The sequence below is a fragment of the Melopsittacus undulatus genome, chromosome Z (genome assembly GCF_012275295.1).
Source record: "Melopsittacus undulatus isolate bMelUnd1 chromosome Z, bMelUnd1.mat.Z, whole genome shotgun sequence".
Lineage (NCBI taxonomy): Eukaryota > Metazoa > Chordata > Aves > Psittaciformes > Psittaculidae > Melopsittacus > Melopsittacus undulatus.
This window is the reverse complement of record NC_047557.1, coordinates 73,245,809-73,269,452: the sequence shown is the minus strand read 5'-3', so window position 1 is coordinate 73,269,452 and position 23,644 is coordinate 73,245,809. Positions and strand designations below refer to the sequence as shown.

At 35.7% G+C, this 23,644-nt stretch overlaps 1 protein-coding gene across 1 annotated transcript in view; it reads right to left on the bottom strand.

The window, feature by feature from the left end:
* The window catches only part of RASGRF2 (Ras protein specific guanine nucleotide releasing factor 2), a 126,077-nt gene that overhangs the window by 50,314 nt on the left and 52,119 nt on the right, over nucleotides 1–23,644 (bottom strand). The window contains exons 3-13 of the mRNA XM_005143766.2: nucleotides 20,531–20,678; nucleotides 20,009–20,098; nucleotides 18,021–18,274; nucleotides 16,801–16,880; nucleotides 16,118–16,311; nucleotides 14,579–14,688; nucleotides 12,426–12,544; nucleotides 6,474–6,634; nucleotides 5,440–5,506; nucleotides 4,466–4,602; nucleotides 1,381–1,463 (exon numbers count right to left, since the gene is read on the bottom strand). Of these exons, the coding sequence (XP_005143823.1) occupies nucleotides 1,381–1,463; nucleotides 4,466–4,602; nucleotides 5,440–5,506; nucleotides 6,474–6,634; nucleotides 12,426–12,544; nucleotides 14,579–14,688; nucleotides 16,118–16,311; nucleotides 16,801–16,880; nucleotides 18,021–18,274; nucleotides 20,009–20,098; nucleotides 20,531–20,678 (1,443 nt within the window). The remainder of the gene's footprint in view (nucleotides 1–1,380; nucleotides 1,464–4,465; nucleotides 4,603–5,439; nucleotides 5,507–6,473; nucleotides 6,635–12,425; nucleotides 12,545–14,578; nucleotides 14,689–16,117; nucleotides 16,312–16,800; nucleotides 16,881–18,020; nucleotides 18,275–20,008; nucleotides 20,099–20,530; nucleotides 20,679–23,644) is intronic.

Below are 23,644 nucleotides of genomic sequence, written 5' to 3'. Positions count from 1 at the left end.
ACCTAGCTGAAGGCTTAGTTTGTAAAAAAAAAAAGTATGGATACTAAGTAAATCTTCTTTCCATATTGCTATACCTTTTCATTAAAATGATTGGATTTTCTTTGAATACAGTATGAAGACATTCCACGCACTAATACAATGCATTACATGTAACTTATACATTACAAAAGAATTATTCTTTCTTAAGTTGAATCCTCAGGAAAGTAGCTTTGTTTTGTTTTTGGTTTTTTTTTATTTCATCCAAAGACATGTGACTCTCAAAGTCAACGTGTACTGAAAATTGGATGATTTCCTTCGCAGGAGGAGAACACCAAATTTGTGTCTGTCATTAGGATCCTCTGTTTTTTAGAATTAAGAGTTCTTTCTCTTGACATAGAGAGTAAGACCTTGCTGAACCCCACAATTTGAAAACAGATGAATGTATTTTTAACATTCAGTAGGTAACAGAAGTGTTTATACACTGGAGAGTTTCTGAAATAAAACTGAAGACAATAAAATGCCTTTTTCCCAGGGATCAAAGGTATGTGCTCTTTCACTGTATTCATACATTATCTCTTTTTCATTTCATATACAAAGAGAAGAGAGGCAACAACTACAAGAAGCATCTGAGAAAACTTCATGTACAGAGTACATCCAAGAGAGAGAAATGGCCTAGTGGCAGATAACAGTAAGAAAAGAAATAGTTATATTTCTATTCCTAGGTTTTATTCCTTGGTATTTATATTGGATAATAGTAGGTAAAACTTATGCAAATACAGATCTGTAGCAGTTTCAAGAGGTAAAATTGTGTTAAAAATTGGAACTGAATATTGCTCTCTACAATTAAACATTTTTAAAAAACTGAAAGAATTCAAGGGTGAAAGAAGCATGAACAATGATGTTAACTTCATGTGATCAGTTAAAATTATGAGAGAAAATGTTTTTTTTTTTTCCTCAGAAATAAGAGAAATGGAGGATCTGGCTAATATAACAAAATAACTTGGAAAATTATACTTGTCTGCTGTCACCTAAATTCTGAATACATTTTAAAGTATATTCAACACAATTAGGAGTGGTATGACCAAGAAAAGCTAACAGAAAATAAAATTATTCATCTGATGCATAACTGAAGGCTATTTCACAAATAATAGAAAAATCTGAGCTATAATCCTATGCAGTCCAATACTGTGAACTGAGAGTTTACCATTTTGAGTCACTCCTATAATTTCAAGGAAGAGATTTTAAAAGCTGCATTTTGGGAAGTAGCATTAAATCCATTCAACAAAAATGGGGGAAAAATTAAAAGGTTGCATTTTTTAAATACACATTCTATTTTGTTATAAGTTAAAACCAAGCAACCAACAAGATATTTAGTACACTGGGGGAAAATGCTGCACTTACTTGATCATATGTGGCACTGTGACCTTAGAGTTTTCTTCAAACACTATGGTCATTAAACCATTGCACCTTATATTATCAATGCACTGGAAAATGAACATTAAAATCAGTTAAAATCAATACACAACATAAGGGGACTTCTACACATTCCGTATTGCTATAAGCTTAAAGTATAGTTTTCATAGGCATGAACTGATTGGTACAAAGTATTTTCATACATGAAAGTCAGTGAATCACGATTTATAGCTGACAGGCTTCTCTAGCCTTCTGTCTTTGATCTGCACATCTGCAAGTCCACATGTATTTACCAGCACACTCAGGGTATTTAGCTCAGCATCTTTTTTTTCACATGAAGAAGTATTTTGATTTGGAAGTGAAATTTCCTTTGAAGTTCATTTGAAACTGAACAGATTTAAATACCCCTAGCAATTAGTGAATTAGTATTAAGCTTGAAAAATCAATACTGCAGGGAAGTTAAGACTCCTTTATACAGGAACAGATACACTGATACTTAATCTTTACCTTGTGCAAAATAGACCAAAGAGAAGTAAACAGTTTCCAGAAATACACTTGTAAAAACAAATTCAAGTGGTCCTGTTGTTGTGACACATAGCTATGAGGGTGCTGCCCAAGCAGTTCCTTGCAAAGTCTTATATAAATGTTTCGGGCTAGGCATTAGAAGTCAGAAAGACACTTCTGAGGCATGGCCTCAGCACATACTACTGTAGAAATTGCACGCAGTCCTGTGGCCAGTATAAGTATACAGACTAGGGGTGTGTAAGTTGTTCTTCAAGACTCAGAAAAGCTCAGTGCTAGCGGCACACAGGGGTAGCTCAAAGCCATTTCTATGCTATTATTTTCTAGTTTGTACTTTTATGTAGTTAAGACAAACCAGCACCACAAGCCTCGCTCTTGGAAGTCAGCATAAAGCCTGCCAGAGGATCCGGCTTATATATTCTGTAACAAGTACTTCCTACCTAATACTGTAAGACTCTTACTTTATAATACTTTGTACTTTTATTTGTTGAGTATCTTTAATATATATGTGTATATATACATAAATACTAAAGTACATTTACTTTGACTTCAATACAAGGTACATTTACCTTGACTTCAAGAATAAAAATAATCTGCTGGTTTTAGAACATCTCATAGCAAAATAATGATTGTATAGATTGGCCAAACAAGATAATCAGAGGCTTCTAAGTTTTAAAATATATCTACATAGCTATGTATTTAAAATAGCTAGATGTGTTTTTAAATCCGGGTATTTAAGATTATTTGAAAAGTGCAGTTTTAACAATTGATATTATGATTTTAGCAAATTGTTACCTAGAAGCACTTAGAAAAACACATCAAATAAAAATACCTAATTTCCCCCATATGAATTTTTAAATTCACAGAGAAGCCCTTAGCACCAATCATAAAACTGCCTGAGGTAATTCAGCACTCTTATGCTCAGTCTGCACTAGCCTAGCATTTATCACCTCCCTGACAGTAATGGGAATCCATGGCTGAAGGACAACAAACTCAAACAAGAAGGGAGGCTTCTTCACCATCAACAAAAACCCTGCATTTTTTCATAAAAATTGCACGGTTTGCTTGAAAGGAATATAAATTCAAGAGGTGTCGCTAGGAACATAGAGAAAAATATGACCAACAGTTCTTCTGCATATATAATTTAATAAGAAGCTGAAATCTAAACAAGAAGACTAATACTGTGAGTGAATAGCAACTACATGTATACTTTTTTTACTTGGAAACACAGGAAGACACATATTTACTACAAAATGTTTTTAGATGCCCTTTTTGTGAGAGTAACTCCTGTGTTCTCCTAGAGGGTTATAGCCAGGGCTCAGTCACAATCAGAATGGTTTGGTTTGGAAGGGGCCATAAAACTCATCCAGTTCCAGTCCAGTAGACCAGGCTGCTCCAACCCACCTCCAACCTGGCCTTGAACACAGTGAGGGATGGGGCAGCTACAGCTTCTCTGGACAACTTCATCTTCTGGAAGGCCCTCACCACCCTCACAGTAAAGAATTTCTTCTTAATACTCAACTTAAATCTTCCCTGTTTAACTCATTGCCCCTTGTCTTGTCATGACAGTCCCTGATGAAGAGTCCCTCTCCAGCATCCTTTATAGGCCCCCTTCAGATGCTGGAACGCTGCTATCACTTCACCATGCAGCCTTCCCTTCTCCATGCTCAAAAGCCCCAACCTTCCCAGCCTGTCTTCATATGGGAGGTGCTCCAGCTCTCTTATCATCATGGTTTTCAGGAGACCAGTGGTATCACTCATTTAGAAGTTCTCATGCATTATCTGTTGTTTCACCCCTAATATTCTTCCTCCAGCAGAAGACAAGTGGCATGCTTCTTGCAATGTTTTCTTCTTTTTTGCTCTCTACATGGAGTACACACAGCATTTTGTGCCCCTTCTTATTCATTTATCTCCTTCAAGCCACTGCATATGCCCTCAGCATCTCTTGCAACCCTTCCTGGAGAAGTCATGTTTACCTCTGCCTTGCTAAAACACTGCGAAGCTTTCTAGGCACACAGCTCTCCAGTCAGCTGTGGTGCTTTTCAGCTCTTCCCCTTAAAAAAGACAACTGCACATTGCTAGAATGCTCAGTAATTATTAATAATGGTTTGTTAGTATTCTTTTTGGTGGGAAACAGAGTTTAGCTTATTTTCTCACTGCATGGGAAATGATTATTGATGTGATATGGTATTGTTTTCACTCTCAGGACTCACAGATGTTTTCTGATCTGCGTGAAAGTTATGAACAAACAAGTAAATCAAAATACATATCTGGATGGGCTCTTCTTAGGCATAAAAATTACTACCATTACAATTATATTTCTCACCTGACAATTTTGTATTTTACATCCCATCTTTCCCAGTGAGAAACAGATTTCACTAATGACTCAAACGCAATTACAGAATTTTGAGGAAAACAGATAACACTAAGGGTTATTTACATATATTATAGCAATTCAGTCCTCAAGAAATCAACATCTCTCTTTTGGATTAATTTTCAGAAATGCAAAATAAACTAAGATTTCAATACAAACATTAATGCATTAAACTACCTGACTTATGTCACTTGTCCATGCAGCTTTCTCCTGTCTTGATGGGGCTAAAAGGACAACAGTAAAAGAAGGAGCATCTGTAGGTTCAACTACAAGCTTGAAATCAAGGTGTCCAAACACTTGTCCAGAACTTTTTGCTTTACAGCCAGAGGAGAGAAAAAAACCCAAAAGTCAAAACGTAAGACTTCAGACTGTAAGACAAAGAAAAGACTTCTTTCATTTAAAACTGGAGTTACTTTAAAAGATCTCTCTGACAAAGAGCAAACCCAACTGGGAATACAAAATTCGTAGACAAAAAAGAAGTTGCAAACATGCAATACTGGAAAGTTGCTGTACATTACTTTTAAAGATACCAAGTGTGGCTAAAGTCCTTCTACACTGCTATGCTGATATACCCTCAGTATATGAGAAGTATCAGTGAAATTAAAGAACACTGATTTCAGAATTCAAATCAAAACTTGCCTAAAACTGCAGGATGGAAGCCAAAATTAGTAACACTAAAATCAGCCTGAGATTGTGTTTTATTTCATTTGAGCATGCTTGCAGTTAAGATTTGTAAGGACTCCAAAACAAAAACTTTCCACTAATTCTGCCAACTTAATCAACCCCCATTTATTTAAGAAACCCAATTAGCTACTGGTTCTTTAAGGCTTACTTTTTTTCCCCCAACATTCTCTGGGTGAAGCTGTAATATAAAAGTCAGCAAATAATTTGTCACATTCCTTCAGTCAGTCTACTTGAAACTCCTATGTGGGATGTCAACAGCAAGAACAAACATAGCAACAAAACCCTCTTATCTATGCCAGCATATCCGTTACTAAGACATCTATTCTACTGAAGCACTTCAACACTGTATTCTTCAGGTTTTATGAAAGGGGAGAAATACCAATTTACTCCTGTGAAGAATAAACAAAGGGTACCAATTTAAAGAAACTAGAAACTGTAATTACTACAAACAGCTGAACTTAACTTACAATCATCATCACTTGTTTCTGTCTCCTCAATCAGTGTGCACTCTATTAAAGACAGAACTCCTCCTGTCTATGAAAACAAAGCACATTTTTCACAGATTTTTACATTTGTTTCCATTTCTTATTACAGTTATTTTTAAACATTGATATACATTAAGATTTTACATTAAAGTTTTTATGAAGATATATCAATTTCATGATGCATTTTTTTACTCAAGAACTGCACCCAGAAAGATTAGTTGTAACTTTTTCTTAATCCAACAAATCAACAATATACTCTTATGTAATTTTTTTTTCATTTTTACCACACCATAATTTATCTCACATACAGACTTGTTCGCAAATATCAAAAAAGGTAACTAGAATTTAATCTTCTCCTGAATTTAAATAAAATACATACAAGATTTTTTTACATGTTTGGTTATACTCTAATTACCTTGCAAAATATTTGAACTATGTAAGGGGTGAAAAGTGAGAAAGTATGCAAACAGTCTTAAAAACCTCTCAGGAATGTCTTTATCAAATTAAAATTTATTCAACATAATCCATTCTGTAAAATACCAACACTTCTTTATTCACAAGCCAACACTATGAAAGCTTGATTCTTCACAAATAGGACTGGAGTGTTCTTAGAAGAGCTTTCATCTTAAGAGAATGTGCTGTTTTAAAAATTGTTTTCTTCAAGCTCTGGAAAATATTCCTTGGTAATTCCAAGGAGTTGTACTGGCTGGTTTATGCACTGAAAACTGATATTCAGTGATAGCTTATACAAAGAGACACAACGGAAAGGAGACAAATAGGTCTTGTTTCTAACCCCCAGTTTATTAGAATTATATGTTCTTAGGTAAAAAACTGTAGTTAGCAAGAACTTTGGCTAAATTCTATTACTTGTAATGAGCAGGAAATGCAGTTAACTACTGTGCACCACCTTGCTTGTATTCATAATATATGCAAATGTCAGGTTAAAGCCATAAAATAATGAAATATTGAAGTCATGTTTTCACTTCGTAAATTGAGTTAGAATGTAAAGTCTGTACCTTGAGAAGATGCAGTTTTCCTCCTGAACTTCTTGTACAAATTAAAAAATGTTTTGTAAATAAGAAGCACTGCCTTTCTCCTTCTTTCTTCAAAGATAATGATCCCAGACGAACTTTACTAAGTTTTCCCCTTTCAACTGAAGGGACTTGAATAAGGGAACCTGATAATAAGATTCAAAATTTACTGTACCATAGTATAATTTAGTGTTTAAAGTTTTCAAATATTCAAATGCATTGAATATTGTATTTTTATTTAATGCAGCTTTTCATTATAGTACATATCAATATACATCAGCATCTGTTTTAAGAACAAGTCAATCCCCTTTTTACATACAAGTTCACTTTGTTTTTTATGATAAATAGACTTACACAAGTATATATAGACAAATGCATGGCAGGATTAGATCTTGGGCAAATTCTTCTGCAATTTTAACACATTAATCACACACTGATCAGAAAATGAAGCTGAATAGCAAACTGCACTTTTGACAGCTGCTAGACTTGCAAAAGATATATTACTTATAAGCCATAGAGGCAGAGGATGAAAAGAACAGGTTTTGAAGCAGAAGAGTTTGCATGTGTGTTCCTGTGTGCATGAGAGATGGAAATGAAGCCCATTTCTTATCTTCTACTGCATAATTTTCAGTGCTCCACAGCTCATCTAAAATGTGTTACCAGTAAAATACTTCTGAACTGAATTGAACTTGCTTATATAAGTCTGAATTTGTGCTATGCAGAACTCCAGACTGGGGACAGCTTTGCTTCTCTGACATTTCATACCTCAAAACCAGTCTCTGACCAACTTTTCCAGATTGGTACCACCACATGTGTCACTTCTGAATTTGGATCTGGAGTTAAATTTGGTAGTGAAGTGCAAATCTTCTATAAATCAAAGGGAAGGATTTTATGATATAACTGGCTGTTACCAGACAGTGCAGCCAAAAGACCTCCTAATCTCATTCCCTCACATCTATCCTTACTATCACCCTTACACGGGCTCTCACCTTATTCCAACATTAGCTACCTAATAGAGATAAACCAGCAGGAAACTAATGCTACAGAGAAGTAGCTGACTTAACTCCCTGGTATCACTCACTTGAAAGGTCAAAAAATCACCAGTGATGATGCAAAGGAAGTTAAAAGCAGCAGAACAAGCATGAAGGGATGGATATTGGCCTTCCTCTTCCAGGGGCAACAAGATATTAGACTATTGTAGCTTTATCAATGCTCAAACTAGTGGCAAGCATGGATGAAAGAATCACCCATGAAATATTAGATTACTAACTCTTATTCTACATTGTCGAATAAATTATCTTGTTCAAAGTTCACATGCAGAATCTTAAAGTAACTGAGAAAGCTACTGTTCATCTATATTTTTTTACACTTAATTCCCTCCATATATTTAATTAGCTTTAAGTTATTAATATACTTGAAACTCACACTGTCTGGCATAGCAAGATATACACCAGCAAATATGCAACAGAACAGTACTCTTTGACAACAATTCACAATTAAACTAAATGTGTACAAAGTGATTTGTGTCACTGTGGCAAAACAGTGAAGTAGTACTCCAGAGATTTGTGAAGGTCTGGAACACATTTTGTATTCACTTAAATTCTGACCAAAACCCACAGATACTTATTGGTTGTTGTACATTTCCTCCAAACTAAACAGTATACCTGCCCCAACTTTGAAAGACAGGAAGGATATCATTCCCATGTGGTGGAACAGTGGTTTCTCCATTCTATACTGACTCCCCTCTAGGTCACATTGCAAGGTGAAGTACTGTGTGAAAAACAACTCCCAAGCAACCTCCCATCACAAAGTTCTCAGCATCATTTTTATTTTTCTCCTGAAGTTCCCTCTACACATATAGGGTAACAATATTCAATCTGTATGTCTTATTCCTGTTTTGCTTCTTAGAATAATGCCCCAGGAGTTGACAGTCCTGACCAAAAACTTCGTGATTGCCTAAGCAGCCTTTTTTCCAAACAGATTTGCCTATCCCACATGCCCTTGGTCATCGTGCTTATAGTAAGTGTGGTTAAAGCCCTTCCCAAATCTTCACTCACAAAGCCAAGGCATCAATTAATCTATTAGTATGATGTGCTTACAGGTTAAGCTTTACAGGTACACAGGTACAGGTAGCTATTTTTTATATTTATTTATTTTATTTTCATTAGAATTCTTTAGGTATACCGTATTATGTTATGCTAAAATGGGCTGAAGGTTATGTATTGTTCTTGTATGGAACTGAAATGTTATCATTTAGTAAGGTAAATCAGAATAAACTAATTTTTTTTAAATGCAGAAACAAGAGACTGCATTATTTCACTTTGATATTCAGTACTTACAGAGGGAAACTCATACACGCTGCATGGCTGACATCAAGCAAGGACTTCATGCATTCCTATCAACTTTTTGTGATTAATGAAACTGGGTGTTTGCCTACTATGCATTCTACTACAGATTTCCTCTTAAGGAAAAAAGTGGTCACGATTGGCTGATGTACAGTTGCAGCGAGCAAGTGAGCCTAATTTTAGAAAATTAATTTATAGTATAGTTTGGATGATCAGTGTAACTCAGGAATTTTTATCCAGCTACAAACGTAAGCACTCTCAGTACTCCAGTACTGCCAGAATAGTCTCTCCATTACCCTTTGTTCAATCCAAAAAATACAAAAGGTTGCATATAAAAAAAAAAAAGCCTACATTTTTAACTGCCTGATTTACTAACTCAAAAGTTTGTCTTTCTCCATTCTGGAGGTCTTTTAATTTTACCATAAAGATGGCGTGTCAGTAACAATAGATAATGGTCCATGGTGAATCACACAAAAGTAGAACAGTACTGTCTGGCATGGGTTGTGGGAACATAATCTTGAAAATAGGGGATTTAACACCATTGATAGCAAAAGGGAGTCTCATACCAGTTGCAAGACACATGAGATAATGATCTGTGGTGGCTCCTTCCCAAAAATCCCCCGAAAGTCCCGACCCCCAGAGACCCTTTTGGTATAGCTGGCTACTCCTTCCGATGTAGGCTGGCCCCCTACATCAGAATGAATGTGCATTTTTGCTAGTATAAAAGCCTGAGCCTCATGCAACAAGGGGAGGCAGAACCTCGTACCACCCAGGGCAACATTGCCTCTGCAGGGACGCCTGCTAAGATTGAGCCTGCCACCTCACACTGCGATGATGTCTCTCAGAGCTAGTTTCCTGGTCATCAAGTGGTCTTTGGGGCTGGTAAGATAGGCACTCACCAAAAATACCCATAACTGTTTCTTTAACAGTTTGCTGGCTCTTTCTCCCTATCTTTTCAAATAATTAATAATAAATTAGTTGGTTTTTTATCTATTGTGTCTTGCCTCTCTCTCAACGTGGTGTCCCCAAACTCCGGAACAGATGGTCAAACACTGGAACAGGTTGCTCATTCCAAAAGGCTGTGGAGTCTCTACCCTTCAAAACAACCAAAACCTGACAGGACATGGAACAGAGCAACCTTCTCCAGCTAATGTTGCTTTGAGCAGGCGAGACTGGACTGAATAATTTCCAGAAGTCTCTTTGAACTTCAGCTACTCCATGATTTTGTAATTGCAACATATTTATTGGTAAAGCTAAATTAATAACAGCCAATGGCAGGAATATCAGACAGATTATTTAGAGGCATCTAAAGGGCCTTGAGATGCCCTGTTGTCTGGGTGTCAGCCAGTGTTGGATTGCAGATTGGGACTCCTTATGCTTCCTTTAGACTCTAAAAGAAAATGTTCCTTAATTGTCTGCCAAGACTTACAGTGTGCCTGGCAGTGAAGGCTGTATCTAAGCAAGAGACAGAGAAAAGCAAATCTAAAGAAACCTGAAGGGGAATCCACGTTCTACATTGCAAAGCACTGCAGAGATAGTTCCTATGGTCTCAACTTGTACAGCTCAACAGAATTAATCTCTTCTTAGAAAAAATAAAATATATAAAACGTAGCAAAACTGCAATCTGCATTCACAGAAAAAGCCTGAAAAAAAGGTAAAGGCACATCTCTCCTTTTTTAAGCTGAAAAGTGGTTTTCTGTACCAGCCTACACTGATCAAGATGAAGAACAGAAGTATAATCTAAAGTAGAGGAGGTGCACATCACAATCCGACTGACCCTACTGTCATGTGTGAAAGGAAAAAGCACTGTGTTATTTCATTAGCTCTATTCAGATTTTCGCACTCACACAAAATCCCATGCAGTGGATGTTCCAAAAGCCTTCTGTACAGCCTCTGTAACATACAGTCTTATCCATTATCCTTTGACTATATGCCCAGAAATAAATCTGAATTTAATTTACTTAAACTATTTGCTTAAGCTTGACCAAAACAAAGAGTTTGACCTTAGTCTAACTCTTCAACAGTAATCTTTTTCAGACTGATTCCCCAGAAAAAATAGTAAGATTTTACTGATGAAACACTGGGTACACAGACAAAATAATACCAGTCAATCTTAAGAAGGAAAGCTCCAAAAAATACAAAAATATGAAATATTGTAATCACCTTGAAAAAATAAAAAATTTAATCAAATTTCATGGTTAAAGTCAATCTAGGATTATCACAGCCCTATGCTTTTTTGGCTGTGGATACAATACAACAGCTCTAAGTTTTTCTTAAAGTCATGCGCATAACTCTTTAAAAACCTCAGTTACAACAAATAAACATTTAATGAAGACTCAAGAAATTTAATAGTGACTGTCATACAAACAATCTTGGAAGTTATTACAGAAAGTTTCATAACTTGGCCACATGACTACAGAAACAGCATAGAATAGATTTCAAAATGTATACAAAGCCAATTAATTACCAACTGTCTATGTAGCTCTATTAAATACCAACTGCTCTGCTGAGGCTCATGAAAAGACCTCATGAAAGGATGCACCTCATTCCTAATGTAATTTAGGTGCATCCTAAATACATTTAATGCTTTTCAGACACAAAGAAGCTTTTCCCAGTCTCAAATAAGCTTTTCCCAGTCAAAACCCTATGCTACATACAGATCTGTAATTACTGTATACACAAGAACTAACTTGCTTTTAAAAGTTCCAAAAGGAAATTATACATATGGGAAGAAAAATAAAAAAGGTAAATCTCACCAAATAAGAAATGCAACCAGAATGCAGTTCCTAAAAGTAACATTTATTTTAAATGGAAGAGTTATTTTACCACAATTCTGTGGAACTTAACAACAAATTCTTCTGCTATAACTAAATTTCAATAAAAAGAGTTTCCAAACCCACCAAGAATAGACAAAAATGAATACAGTATGGCTCTTTCACTCTTGTTTTAGTAACTCTATTGTATTAGTAGTTGTTCCTGGCAGAACAGGAAGCCTTTTCCTCATGAATTCTTTTGTAGAAGTGCTTTTTATATCTATCCTGAATTTCTACAAAAGCCCAAAAATCAGTATTTCAAGGGGCAAAATGAGTATGCTACAACATCCATGGCTGCACTGTCACTGAGCTGTTTTCAAAGCACAAAGAAAAATGGGAACAATTGGCAGCTCTTTACTTTCCAAGCAATTACTTTACCACTTTCAAAGCTTCAAATTTCTGCTGCACTTTTACCCAGATGTTGGTATCAGCTGGGACTGCCATGTTAACTGGCTAAACAGCCTTGGTCTCTGGGGCTGTAGGCAGTTTCTATCCCTTTGAAGGTCACAGTCTAGGCAGAATGTACATTACTGTCCCATGGGTGTTATACTATTTATGTGCTGCTGGTTTTCATGGTTCTTAAAGAAAACAGCACAGAAGTGAGGTTCCACTACATCCCAGAATTAATTGTCATCAGGGCATTTTGTGACTTGCCCTCCACAGACCATCAATAGTCTTAGGATGTTAGCTGTGCCCAATGCAGTGACCTGATGAACCCTGCTTGGTTTAGTACAGTTTTGTCATTATTATATAGATAGCTTTAAAAAAGAATGTCTTACCTTGGCGTATAAAGGTCTGACTGGTGTCTAGTAATATATCACAGCCTTCTACTATCATTCTTTCTATGGCTAGATTCTTTCGGATGTTTTCTGTGTCGCTCACTTCATCATGCATCACCCTGTTAGACACCATACAAAATGCAGTTTAAATTCTGGAATGTATCTTGTACCTGTTGTGTCCATCTTCGCTTGCACTTACACAGCCAGCTGCATATCCATGCAGTACATAATCACTCTAAACCAAGCTTCTTACCTGTTTTTTCCCTACCTTTCAAATAATTTTTGCAGTAATTTAATTTTTTTCAGCAGTGGAAACAATTTTGTTAGACTTATTTTTAGATTATTCCTTAGAACATTCAGAAGATGCCACCAAGCTAAAAACCCTTCACTCCTGGTAAAACAGTACTTCTTGATCCTTAATAGACTAGGCTGCTACAACCCTGGAAATGTTTCCTAGCACTTTGTGTTAGCTATATAATGCATCATAGAGTCTCTGCCCACGACTTAAGGTTCCTACTCTGCTCTGCTTCAGTTTCCATCTCAATGTACCATTCACTTAGACCTTAATTCCTGTAACAACTACATGAATGCTGTTGATGGCTTACCACCTACTTTATTCCACTTATTTTCACAAGCAACCTTTCCTTACACAGAGATATATTGACCTTTTTCAAGGCTAAAACCAACCCAGATGTTTATACAGTGTTGTGATCCATAATATTTTCCTAAACTGGGACAGGACTGCACTATCTGAAAGCTCCTCCTCCCTCAAAACTACACGAAAAAGATGGAAATTAGTCACAAAGTTTTGTACTTCTGGTCTATAGTGTCTGCCTTATAAGCAGAAAAAAAATCAATCAATCTCAGCCTCAATTTTGAACACTCAGTGATGAGTTAGTTGGCTCAGCAATGAACTCTGACTTCTGAGTTGAATCCAAGTCAAAGCTGATTGATCTGCTTATGTATAAAACTCTGGCCAGAGAAATCCTTTTCTTTGCTTGAGTGGAAAGGAGCCATTACTTCCTTCTGCTTCAGATGGCCTTGGAACAGGGCAGGACTTACTCAACACTTCAGGAATCAAACTCGAGCATTTTTGTAAAAGATATTACCTTCCCCACTCTTCAAGAAGTTTGAGCTTGAAGAGGTGGCACAACATGACCTGACTCAGATAGCTGCCTCTGTTAAATATACACCAGGACCAAAAAGGAAAAAATAATAAGCTCTAAATTAACAAGTGCTTAGCACATGGTAGCAACTTTGTCTTCACAGAATAAAGAAAACTGAGCAGTCAAGAGCATGAAATTAACAAAACCTATAAATGGATCCCTATTTTACATATTAAATAATTTACAAAATATGTAACATTTACAGACATATTTTGTAAAGTATTTAATATGTAAAGCATTTACATACTTTGGGAATATTTAAATATTTCCAAAGTACATTCTGGGTGAACACTCCAGATACCCCAGATTTATATCCTGGAGTTTATGCAGCATTTCTTTGCTCACAGCAGCAAACTTTGTCTCCCACAGATAACAACCAAAATTCTTTCTGGGCTGATAGAGGCTAACACCCAAGAATGGTCTGGGAGTTTAGGAAAGAGCTGAATTTTGCAAGCTTCTACAGGGAGCACCAGTTCTCTAAAGCTATCTTTAATTCCTGTTTATCTGGCATTATCTGAAGCATATGTGAAAATCACGTATTTCATTAATGCACATAAACTATAACACAGATTGAGAAATCGGTACTTTTCAAGACTCCCTATCACAAAGTATCAAAAATGCCCTCCTTTAAACTGTAAAAAATATAGATATATTTCTGTATATAAACAGAATTGCTTTGCTCAAAACCCAGGAGTAGGCAGTTCCTATGGCAACTCAGATTCTCCCCTACCCAAAATACCAGGACACATTTGCAGTTTTACGTTAGCCAAACAAAAAAACAGAAGAGACAAAATAGTAGGATGGGATATTTGGGGGTTTATTTTTCATTACCTTTGTTTTGGTTTGGAGCCTTTTCTTCAAAAGATTTTTTTTTTTAAGAAAAAGAACAAAACCAAACCAAAGTAAAGAAAATAGATTTTTGATTTCAAAACCTTTTGATACAAGATTATCAGGCATTAAAAAGGTAGAAAGGTAGAAAAATCTTACCTTGAAAGTTCTTCTAGTTTAGATTTAGCAAATTCAAGGCTTTTTCTCTCAACATGTTCATGTGGTGTGTGAGCCAGTAGTTCATGAAGTGATATAATATACCTAGGAATCTTAAATTAAGTATGAAGTAAGTAAGTCTATAAAGGAATAACTCCAGTACATCTTTTTGCTAAATATTAGCCATTACCTTTATCAGAAAAGTTTTGAAAACACAGTATTTTTTAAATGAATATTCACAGCTACATGATTATTACATACATTCTAAAATTAACTATTACCGAACTTTTAGGTGACAGAGAGTGTGTATGTATATGTATGTTTTCAGTTTGAGGAAGCAAAAGATCCATTTAATACATTCTAAGGAAAAGTTCAGATCAGAGGCAGCCACAAGTAAGACATTAAATTTCATTGTTTCAAGATGCTATTCTACTGCCAATAAAGGAAACTTTCAAAACTCGTGGGAGATCCACAAGCCTTCCCTCAATTGTAATAGGATATGTGCATCTAAATTTCTTGTGACTTTGAAAACATCAGCTAAACTGTTTGCATTTAGATAAAACTCACATTGCACTAATGGACACTGAAGAATATGCAGTATTTAGCTATTAAAGACTACAGGGTAACACAAGGACTCTGATTTATTTATTATTACTTCAAGTAGTTTCAGGGCTTTTAACCAGAAACAAGAGATACTGCAGTATAATTTGTCTTTGCAGAAAAAAAGGTCTTTGGGAGAAGGAGATGTGCCTTATTATGGTGAAATTAAAAGTCATCAGCAATTATATCCTCCATCATATATGAATAGGATGCTCTCTCTGCCTTCTAAGATCCCATGACCTTTGTTTATCTCAATAAAAAAATCCACAAACTGTATAATATATACACTCTACACTAAAAAGAGAGAAATTATTAATAATTAGCACTAAGACGAGTACAACTGACACCGAGGGAGCTCACTATTCTCTTGATGAGTAAAATATTAGGTTAAATGTAAAAGGCACAAAACCATCAGACCAGTGTTTCACAGATCTCTTAAAACAGCTGCAAATTATTAATCCAGGCAGATCAAGAAAAAATATCAGGATAAATAAAGTTCTTAAAACTCCTGCAATATAATTTTCTAAAGACCAAGTCACTGGAGAGCAAAGTGGCAGGAAAGTTTCAAAATGTACTCCTCTTAAAATGTTTGTGGCTGCTCTAACTTGCTATACTAGACATATTATTCCTCTCTGGCCTGTTTCATAATCCTGTAGCAGGCAGAAGTAGAGTGATTGTTTCTCAGCTTTTTTTCTTTTAGTCTTCATCCCACATTCTCCTTCAACATACATAAGATTCTCAATAGACATGAAGCAGTACAGTTGGGGAAAATATCTCTACAGGCAAAGGTTCAGCATAATAACTAAATTAAAAATAGATTAATTTCATGAAAGTGGTTTTAGTTAAGCAAGAAGAATTTTCAATCAACTGTAATGTCAGCAACACAAAATGAATCAACCAAGCATTAAAAACAAATAATCACAGAAAATATACAGAGACTACCTGAAACATGGGGTAAGTAAGGAAAGTTTCCAGCATTCGTCCCTCACATGCTGGGTTGGCTTCATACTGCTTCAAGAGTTTGTCAAAATCTCTGTTTTGCTTACAGTTTGCCAGTACTTGTAGACTATATTGATGATTCCGAACAAATTCTTGATATATGTTCAGCATTGGCAGTAGAATGTCAAATAGATCAGCTAGAAAAAGTCAAGAAATGCTTTTTTTTCCCAGCTACCCATCTCTTGAAAGATATTTTTAAAGAAACTACTATGTTCTATGGAAGTGAATTACTACAATCAGTTCTGTTTCAAATAGACTGGTATTTCAGAAATATTAAACTTGGCTCTTTTACCTGCCAAAATCTGGTTGTTCTGATTAGCAAATAACCAGACAATATCACAGAAAGTTCCAGGGCCCATGTCTAATCAATGTTTAGGGCAGAGGCATTCTCATACATCAACTGGAACACAGGCATTACCGCCCACATTGGACTCCCACTATACCAGATCTTGTGGTGTTACTTCTAGAAATGTGTTTCATTCAAAGAGGACTTTAGAAAGCTCTCTTAAAAAAAAAAACACACACACACAAAAAAAATCCACCCCCCAGAAAAAACCCCCAAACCTCACTGTAATTTCAAAACTAAATATGAAAATGGTACCTCTAGATAAAATATAGTAACTTACCTAGGATTAAGGTAGGCCAGTTAGCTATTCTTGCTTTTAAGCCTTGGTGAAATATTTCATGAAGAAACATGATAGTTTCACTGAAAAATAAGTATTTAAACAAAAGGATAATTCAGGTTTTATTTTCTGATTAATAATTCACAGAAAAACACCTCTTCCTGGTTAGTAGCATGTTTTGCATCTGAAGATAGTTATTATTAAGCAACTAAGTTCTTACTTTTGTTGCACGGATTAAAAAATTGAGCGTAGCAAACCTAAAAAATACATAGTATTTGGTGCATAAAGCATATTCTGTCTGTTTAGATATTTTAAATAAAATCATCTACTAAATAACATTCCATAGTTTCATGAATAGGTTTTCTAAGAATATCTTTGACAAGCATTCAGTTGTTTAAGAGGACCAGTAAGGTGCAGAAACCTCAAGCCAATGGTAGTCATCTACATTCTTGCTTGCAGCTGTTTAAGATCTGAAGTTTACAACTTTTCTGTAACATCAACCTCAATACTGTATTTTAGCTTATGAGGTCAACAGAAGTAGGGGACATCCCAGTTTGAACAAAAACCATAGAGTATACTGATCATGAATAAGCTATGAAAGGGAAACTTCTCTCATAACAAAAGGAACACATTCTATTTATTAGAAGTTTGGGGCAGACTTGAATGCAATCCCACCCCTGTATCAAATGTTAGATGCCTGCTGGCTTTTTTGTACATACTCATTACTGTAGTACTTGGATGCTTATTGCAAAGAGCAATTAGTTTTTTTGTAGGCTATGAAAAGACAAGTGAGAGGGAAGGAGGCTCCTTAGGGAAGACAACAGAAAATAGAAGATTTGATGTACTCTCCTCAGGCTCTTATCTGGATCGTGTAAGGCCACTAAGTCTGATTTTGCTCTCTTTAGAGAAAAAGAAACAGGAAAGGTGGCAGAAAACTGTAAGAACTGTCTCAAGAGGCACAATTTGTCATTTGTTTTTTTTTTTACTCTAGCAGAGGAAGAAATAGAATGTAAAGAGACAAGACACCTAGCTGGTTTCAAACAGCATCACCAACAGCACCTTGCCTTTTACCCTGGAAACATTATCTATCTCAGTGACATTGCTTCCACTAGATCAAAAAAAAAAAAACCCAAACAAGTGCCAGACCTCACTACTGTAAACTGAAGGAGAATGGGAAGAAGTGGTCAGACAAACCCCCAGAAAGCAAACAAAAATCCCCATACCTGTTGAGGAAAATGCTACTAACATCATCATGACTGATAGGTGGCTTCTTTGAACTTGCAGCCATTCTTAAGGGCCGCAGAAAACAGTTCACAAGAACATAAAGTTGATGTACATATTCAGATTCAGCCTCCACCATGTTAAAAACTATCTGATTCCTTTTTCTCATGCTTTCTGCATGGGGAGAGCAAATATAATCTTGGACAATAGTTTTCCATTTTCTTCTACATAACCACCCTCGCATAAAGCTCTGGACCTAAAAGTGAACCAAGCAGAAAACAAGAATTAGAAAAAAACTTCACATAACTTATCATGAGCTCTTCCTTTTAGAACTAAGATTGTAAATGAAATACCTCTGTTTTAAAAACAAACAAACAAGCCCTTATTGATCTATAATTGTGCCTGATTTTTTTTTTTTTGTCAATATATTTCCTACAATCATCTGGTCATACTTGTTGCCAGGAAACAAACTGAGATGATATCCCATCCATATCAAAGTATCTTTTACTGCAAGCTCAAACACTGTATATACTTTGCCATACTATATATATATATATACTATACCATGTTACACACTGTGCAGACATTTTTTCTCCTTTTACCTCCCTTTACACATTTCTCTTATAACTCCTATGGTATTGTGCAATGCTTCCAGGTAACACATTTCAAGACAGACATCATTGCTGATATAACACTAAAATAACTGTTTTCAGTTTTGAATAGACACCACTTAGCATGTGTATTTAAAGCTATGTATCAATATACTGCTTAGTACCAGACACTTAGGCCAGAAGTATTACTATCCAGAGGAAATAGATTTTTGGCATTCTTAAAAAGCACCTCTGTGTGATGGAAAAATCTATTTAAGCATAATACCCACTGAAGTTACAAGTAGATTAAAGATTACAGAAAAGGCCTACATATGGTCACAGAAAATTTCTGTATGTCTTTGTCCTGATCTTGATGTGGAGATTATTCATCTTGAAAGAGAAATGCAGAATCTCACTTATAGCAGTTTACTTTGAATAAATAACTTTTTTGAAAAGGGTCCAATTGTCAAAACAATCAAGATGTAGAATGCTGTGAATTACATACAAAATCTGAGTTCTCCTCCTACTAAAAGAGACATTTCTAGCTTCTCCTACAATGCTTAATCCATGTGGAAATGAAAATTCACACAAGCTCCGTGCTGACCCTGACTTAAGACCTCATGAGCGAGAAAAAGTCACAAACTAAGTCCACATCACATAAAGGACATTATGCAGTCCAAGAGACTGAACACTGTGAGAATAAGGGTAACACCTAAGGAACCACATCTTCAAGCGTGAATGGAATTCACGCTTGAAGATGTGATGAATTCCATTCATGCTTTTGCACTAGAACTTGAGAGAGTCAGTGACGGGCAAAGTTCTGGAGGCTGGTTATAGCCAGTCTTGAGCAATACTGCCAAAAGCTACACACGTAAATGCCATACAGACTGGTACAATTCTGTCCTTGGTATGAAGAACACTGGTCGTAGTATCTTGAAACAATCATCATCAAACAGAGCAGGGGACAACCTAAACCAGTCTGCTCTCTGCATTTGTAATATTTGCATTCCAGTTTCAGTGGCAGAATAAAGGTCATTCTCTTACATTCTTATAAGCATTTTCATAAGAAAGGAGTATAAAGTCACTCTACACTTGATTCCCAGAGCACACAGCCCATGACTTAACTTTAGCCTTAACAAGCAGTTGAGCACGATGTGCAAACTTCTTTAAGAAACTGAATCTTGCAAGCAATAATGAACACATAAGTAACAAATACACCATGGGATAAATGTGACACTGAAACATAGGAAGATGATGTAATTTGAGGTTTAAATAAGGGCAGAGCAAAAGCAATCTTGCTATTTGACTGTACTCAATGAAAAATAAATGAAGACAAAACTAGATAGACTAAAATACAGAAGTGCACACCCATGCCACCCTTCTCCTCTTAAGAAAATTACCTTTTTAATTTTTTTAATATCTGGGTTCTCATCTTCCTGGTTGCCTTGGTAAGGCCGCATTCTTTCTTTTGTTTTGTTGAGAGCTACAATCTGACAAAAACAATGATTCATTAAATGCCCTCTCAAAATAATGAGATTCACAGTTACAGAATCAACAGAAAAAATGTTTTTAAAATATTGAAAAAATAAATATTCAAAAATGTTGAAAAAAGCATTTACCTAAGGGTATGAAGGGAGACTGTCGCATATTAACCTTACTGGTTTTTGTTATTTTCACAAATATTACAGAAATGTTGAATATTATTGCAATGCACAGAGCAAAACATTATAATTCATAGAAATACAGATTGGTTTGAGTTGGAAGGGACCTTAAAACTCATTCAGTTCCAACCCCCTGCCACAGTCATGGACACCTTTCACTAGACCAGATTGCTCCAAGCCCCATCCAACCTGGTCTTGAACACTTTCAGGGATAGGGCAGCCACAGCTTCTCAGGAACTGCTTGATGGCTGTGGCACATACCTCAGATTTAAGTCTTTCAATTTCTGTGTCTTGGTCTTCAAGCTGATGTCGAAGTTGATTAGCTGCAATCTTTTCAGTCTCTACAATCTGGACAAGATGAATGTACTTCTGCATTAACACCTCCCTTTCAATAAGAATATCTGAATAACTAAAAGGAAAAACATTTGCATTAGTAAAAATAGGCAAATATTGTCTTCCATATCCCCTTATGAGATATTGTCAGAATAAACATTTCATCAATGACAAAACCGCAAAACTGTATTCCTTTCTCTTAATATAAAATTAATAGCTTGGTCATAAATCCTCCAAACTTACAGTGTCCAATATCTTTTATAGACACAGGTGTACCCAGTTTCACAGTACCCAGTTACTAAAAGCAAGGCAATTGCACTGATCTTTTTTATGAGTTTCTAATCCTCGAGCTAAGCCCAAGAATCCTATTAATTCAATTTTTTATGTTAAGGGCTGCTTTCCTCCCTCCCGCATCCTTCTGGGAGGCTATTCATCAGAACTATTTCTAATTCTCTCTACCTGTCATATCTCTTTATGGGAGAATTCCCATCACAGAATCATAGAACACTTAGGGTTGGAAGAGACCTTCAAGGATCACCTAGTTTAACCCTCCTACAATGAGTGGGAACATCTCCAGCTAGATCAGTTTGCTCAGAGAGAACCACATCCAGCCTGAATAACTATTACTTAAGTTTGCTAACACCTCTTTTATTGTTTAGCCCAGTTTGAGATTACTTAAATAAATGTATTTATTCTAATTAGTAACAGGAACTATGATATCAGGTGTTTCTTTTAGCACTTGGGCAGCAAAATGCCATTGATTTGTATTTTCCTGAAAAGTTATGGTATCCCTAATGCAATTAGATATCACAATCAGAGCAGTGATAAGCCTCATACTGGAGGTACTGTTCACATCTTCAGGTAAAGGAGGAATCAGTTTCTTCCTATGCAACTTCTTCAACAGACTGCTCTTCCATGTGGTTCAGCCCCTCTCACACAGATAATTTAAATGTGCAGAAACTATATGCCTGTTTGCTGGCCTTCAGCAAGATTTACAGACACAGACTGCCTCTTTACCAGGGTTTCAGGAAGCTTATTCCCCTGAGAGTTAAATAATTTTACAACATATAGATCAACCTCCACAAAACACAACAGAACGAAGCCCTAAATATTTGATAAGGGACCTATTTCTCTTTTATGATCTATCATTAAAAATGCTGACTATCTTATCTTCTTCCACTGTTCAATTAGCAAAGGATTTGACAGAAGGAATTTCTGGATTGCGCATCTTTTCCTCCTAAATTTCTCTCTACTTCTTACAGCACTCATGAAACAATTAACATTTGCTATTAAATACTGTGAGGCTGCTAAAAATGTAATTATGAATATCCTCTACAGTTAATAATTTTTCATATGTATATTTACTTCCACTTCAGTCGGTATTAGTGCAGTTATATACCGGAGGGGGCCAATATGGAATACAGCTGTTAAATTCAACAATTAACCTGGAAAACAAGCTTAGGTTTTTTAAAAATAGAATAATTTCCCATAGCTGTCATAAAGCAAAAGTTTTTCTGCCTTGAATAGATTATGAAGAGAATAAGAAGTGAATTTAAATCTATTGCATTTATTGTTATATTTTGACTACTGCAACAGTAAACAATAAATGACAAAACAAAAGCTCACAGCATCTCTTCCAGCAAGTTAAACACACATAAAAAAATCTGTCATTAAGTAATCCATGTATCTTAACTGTGCAATAAACAGTAATAAAGTGTGAGATTTAGTTCTTTAAAATTGTTCGATAATTATCTTTTTTGTTTCTCAAGAATCCTGTCTTTCAGAAACCGTATTACATCATTTCTTTCTACCCTAAGGGATATTTGTACATGATAAAAAATATCTGGGTTAGATATACAACACTGGTTGCTTTACAATGAGAGATGTTAATGAAGACAACAATACATGTAACATATGTAAGACAATGCATTCCTTAGTGCCTGCAGCACCATCTTGATTTACATTGAATATAAAGCATAGTTTTATCCAGATGCAGATAGGTGACCACCTTTTCTAGTTTGTTATTTTCAAAATTTTCTGAAACTTTGGCTACCATATATTTCCAATACAGAATCTGACACATTTGGCTTTGCTTTTATTCAAGATGCAGGAAATTATTAGGGCACAGAATCACAAAGGGTGAAGAGCAGCTCCAGTCAGAGCTGACATGAGACTTGAGGTACTATTATATATGATGGTTTTCTTTCACTTTTTTTATTTTTATTTTCCTCCTTTAGGGGAAGAAACTTCATCTAGGTTTTTCAGTTTCTTTAAATGCATTAAGCCAGATTTCCACAGTCTTGCTATACTAGGGAAAATGAATTTTGCTATGGAAGACTGAAAAGGGTTTGTACTTTTGAGATGTACAGAGTATTTTGCCTCGTCAGTGGCTTTGGCTGTCTAAAATGTCAGTCTCTGCCTAGAAACTGAACGTTTGCTTCACTGCCATAATGAGCAGTATGAAGAGGAGTTAATTAGAAAAGCCTATGTACACCTACACTATCTTAGAATAGGCTATTCATTTTCCTTCTCAAAAGTGCTACTTGTTCTGGGAAAGGAAAATCTTAAGATTATGGAATAAACTTCACATGCTTCCAACAGCCCTACTCAGCCATCTCTCTGTATGCATGAGTTAGAGATCATCATGCCCAAACTGCTAACCTGGATATCCAGCATAGTGTCAGGAGCCTTTCAAGAGTACTGGATTTCAATACTGACTTGATTACACATGCATACAAACTCCTTTGTTAAAGAAAAGTGTACCAAAGTGTTCAAATGTCAAAGGAAGATGAAAAAATCACACAATAGCTTGTAAGCAGCTAACCTACCTCTAGTTCTCTGGCTTGGATATCATTTAATAGAAAGAAGCAACAGTTGTGAACCACACCTTTCTATTAAAGGCATTAACACTTCATTGACAGAATGTGCTATAAATTTATAATAACATCTAGTAAGACTCAAAAGAAATAGCATCCTGAAAGCTGAGGCTATACCTATTTCCTACTATCATCTGTAGAGACAGGACTCAAAGGAGTACTGGAC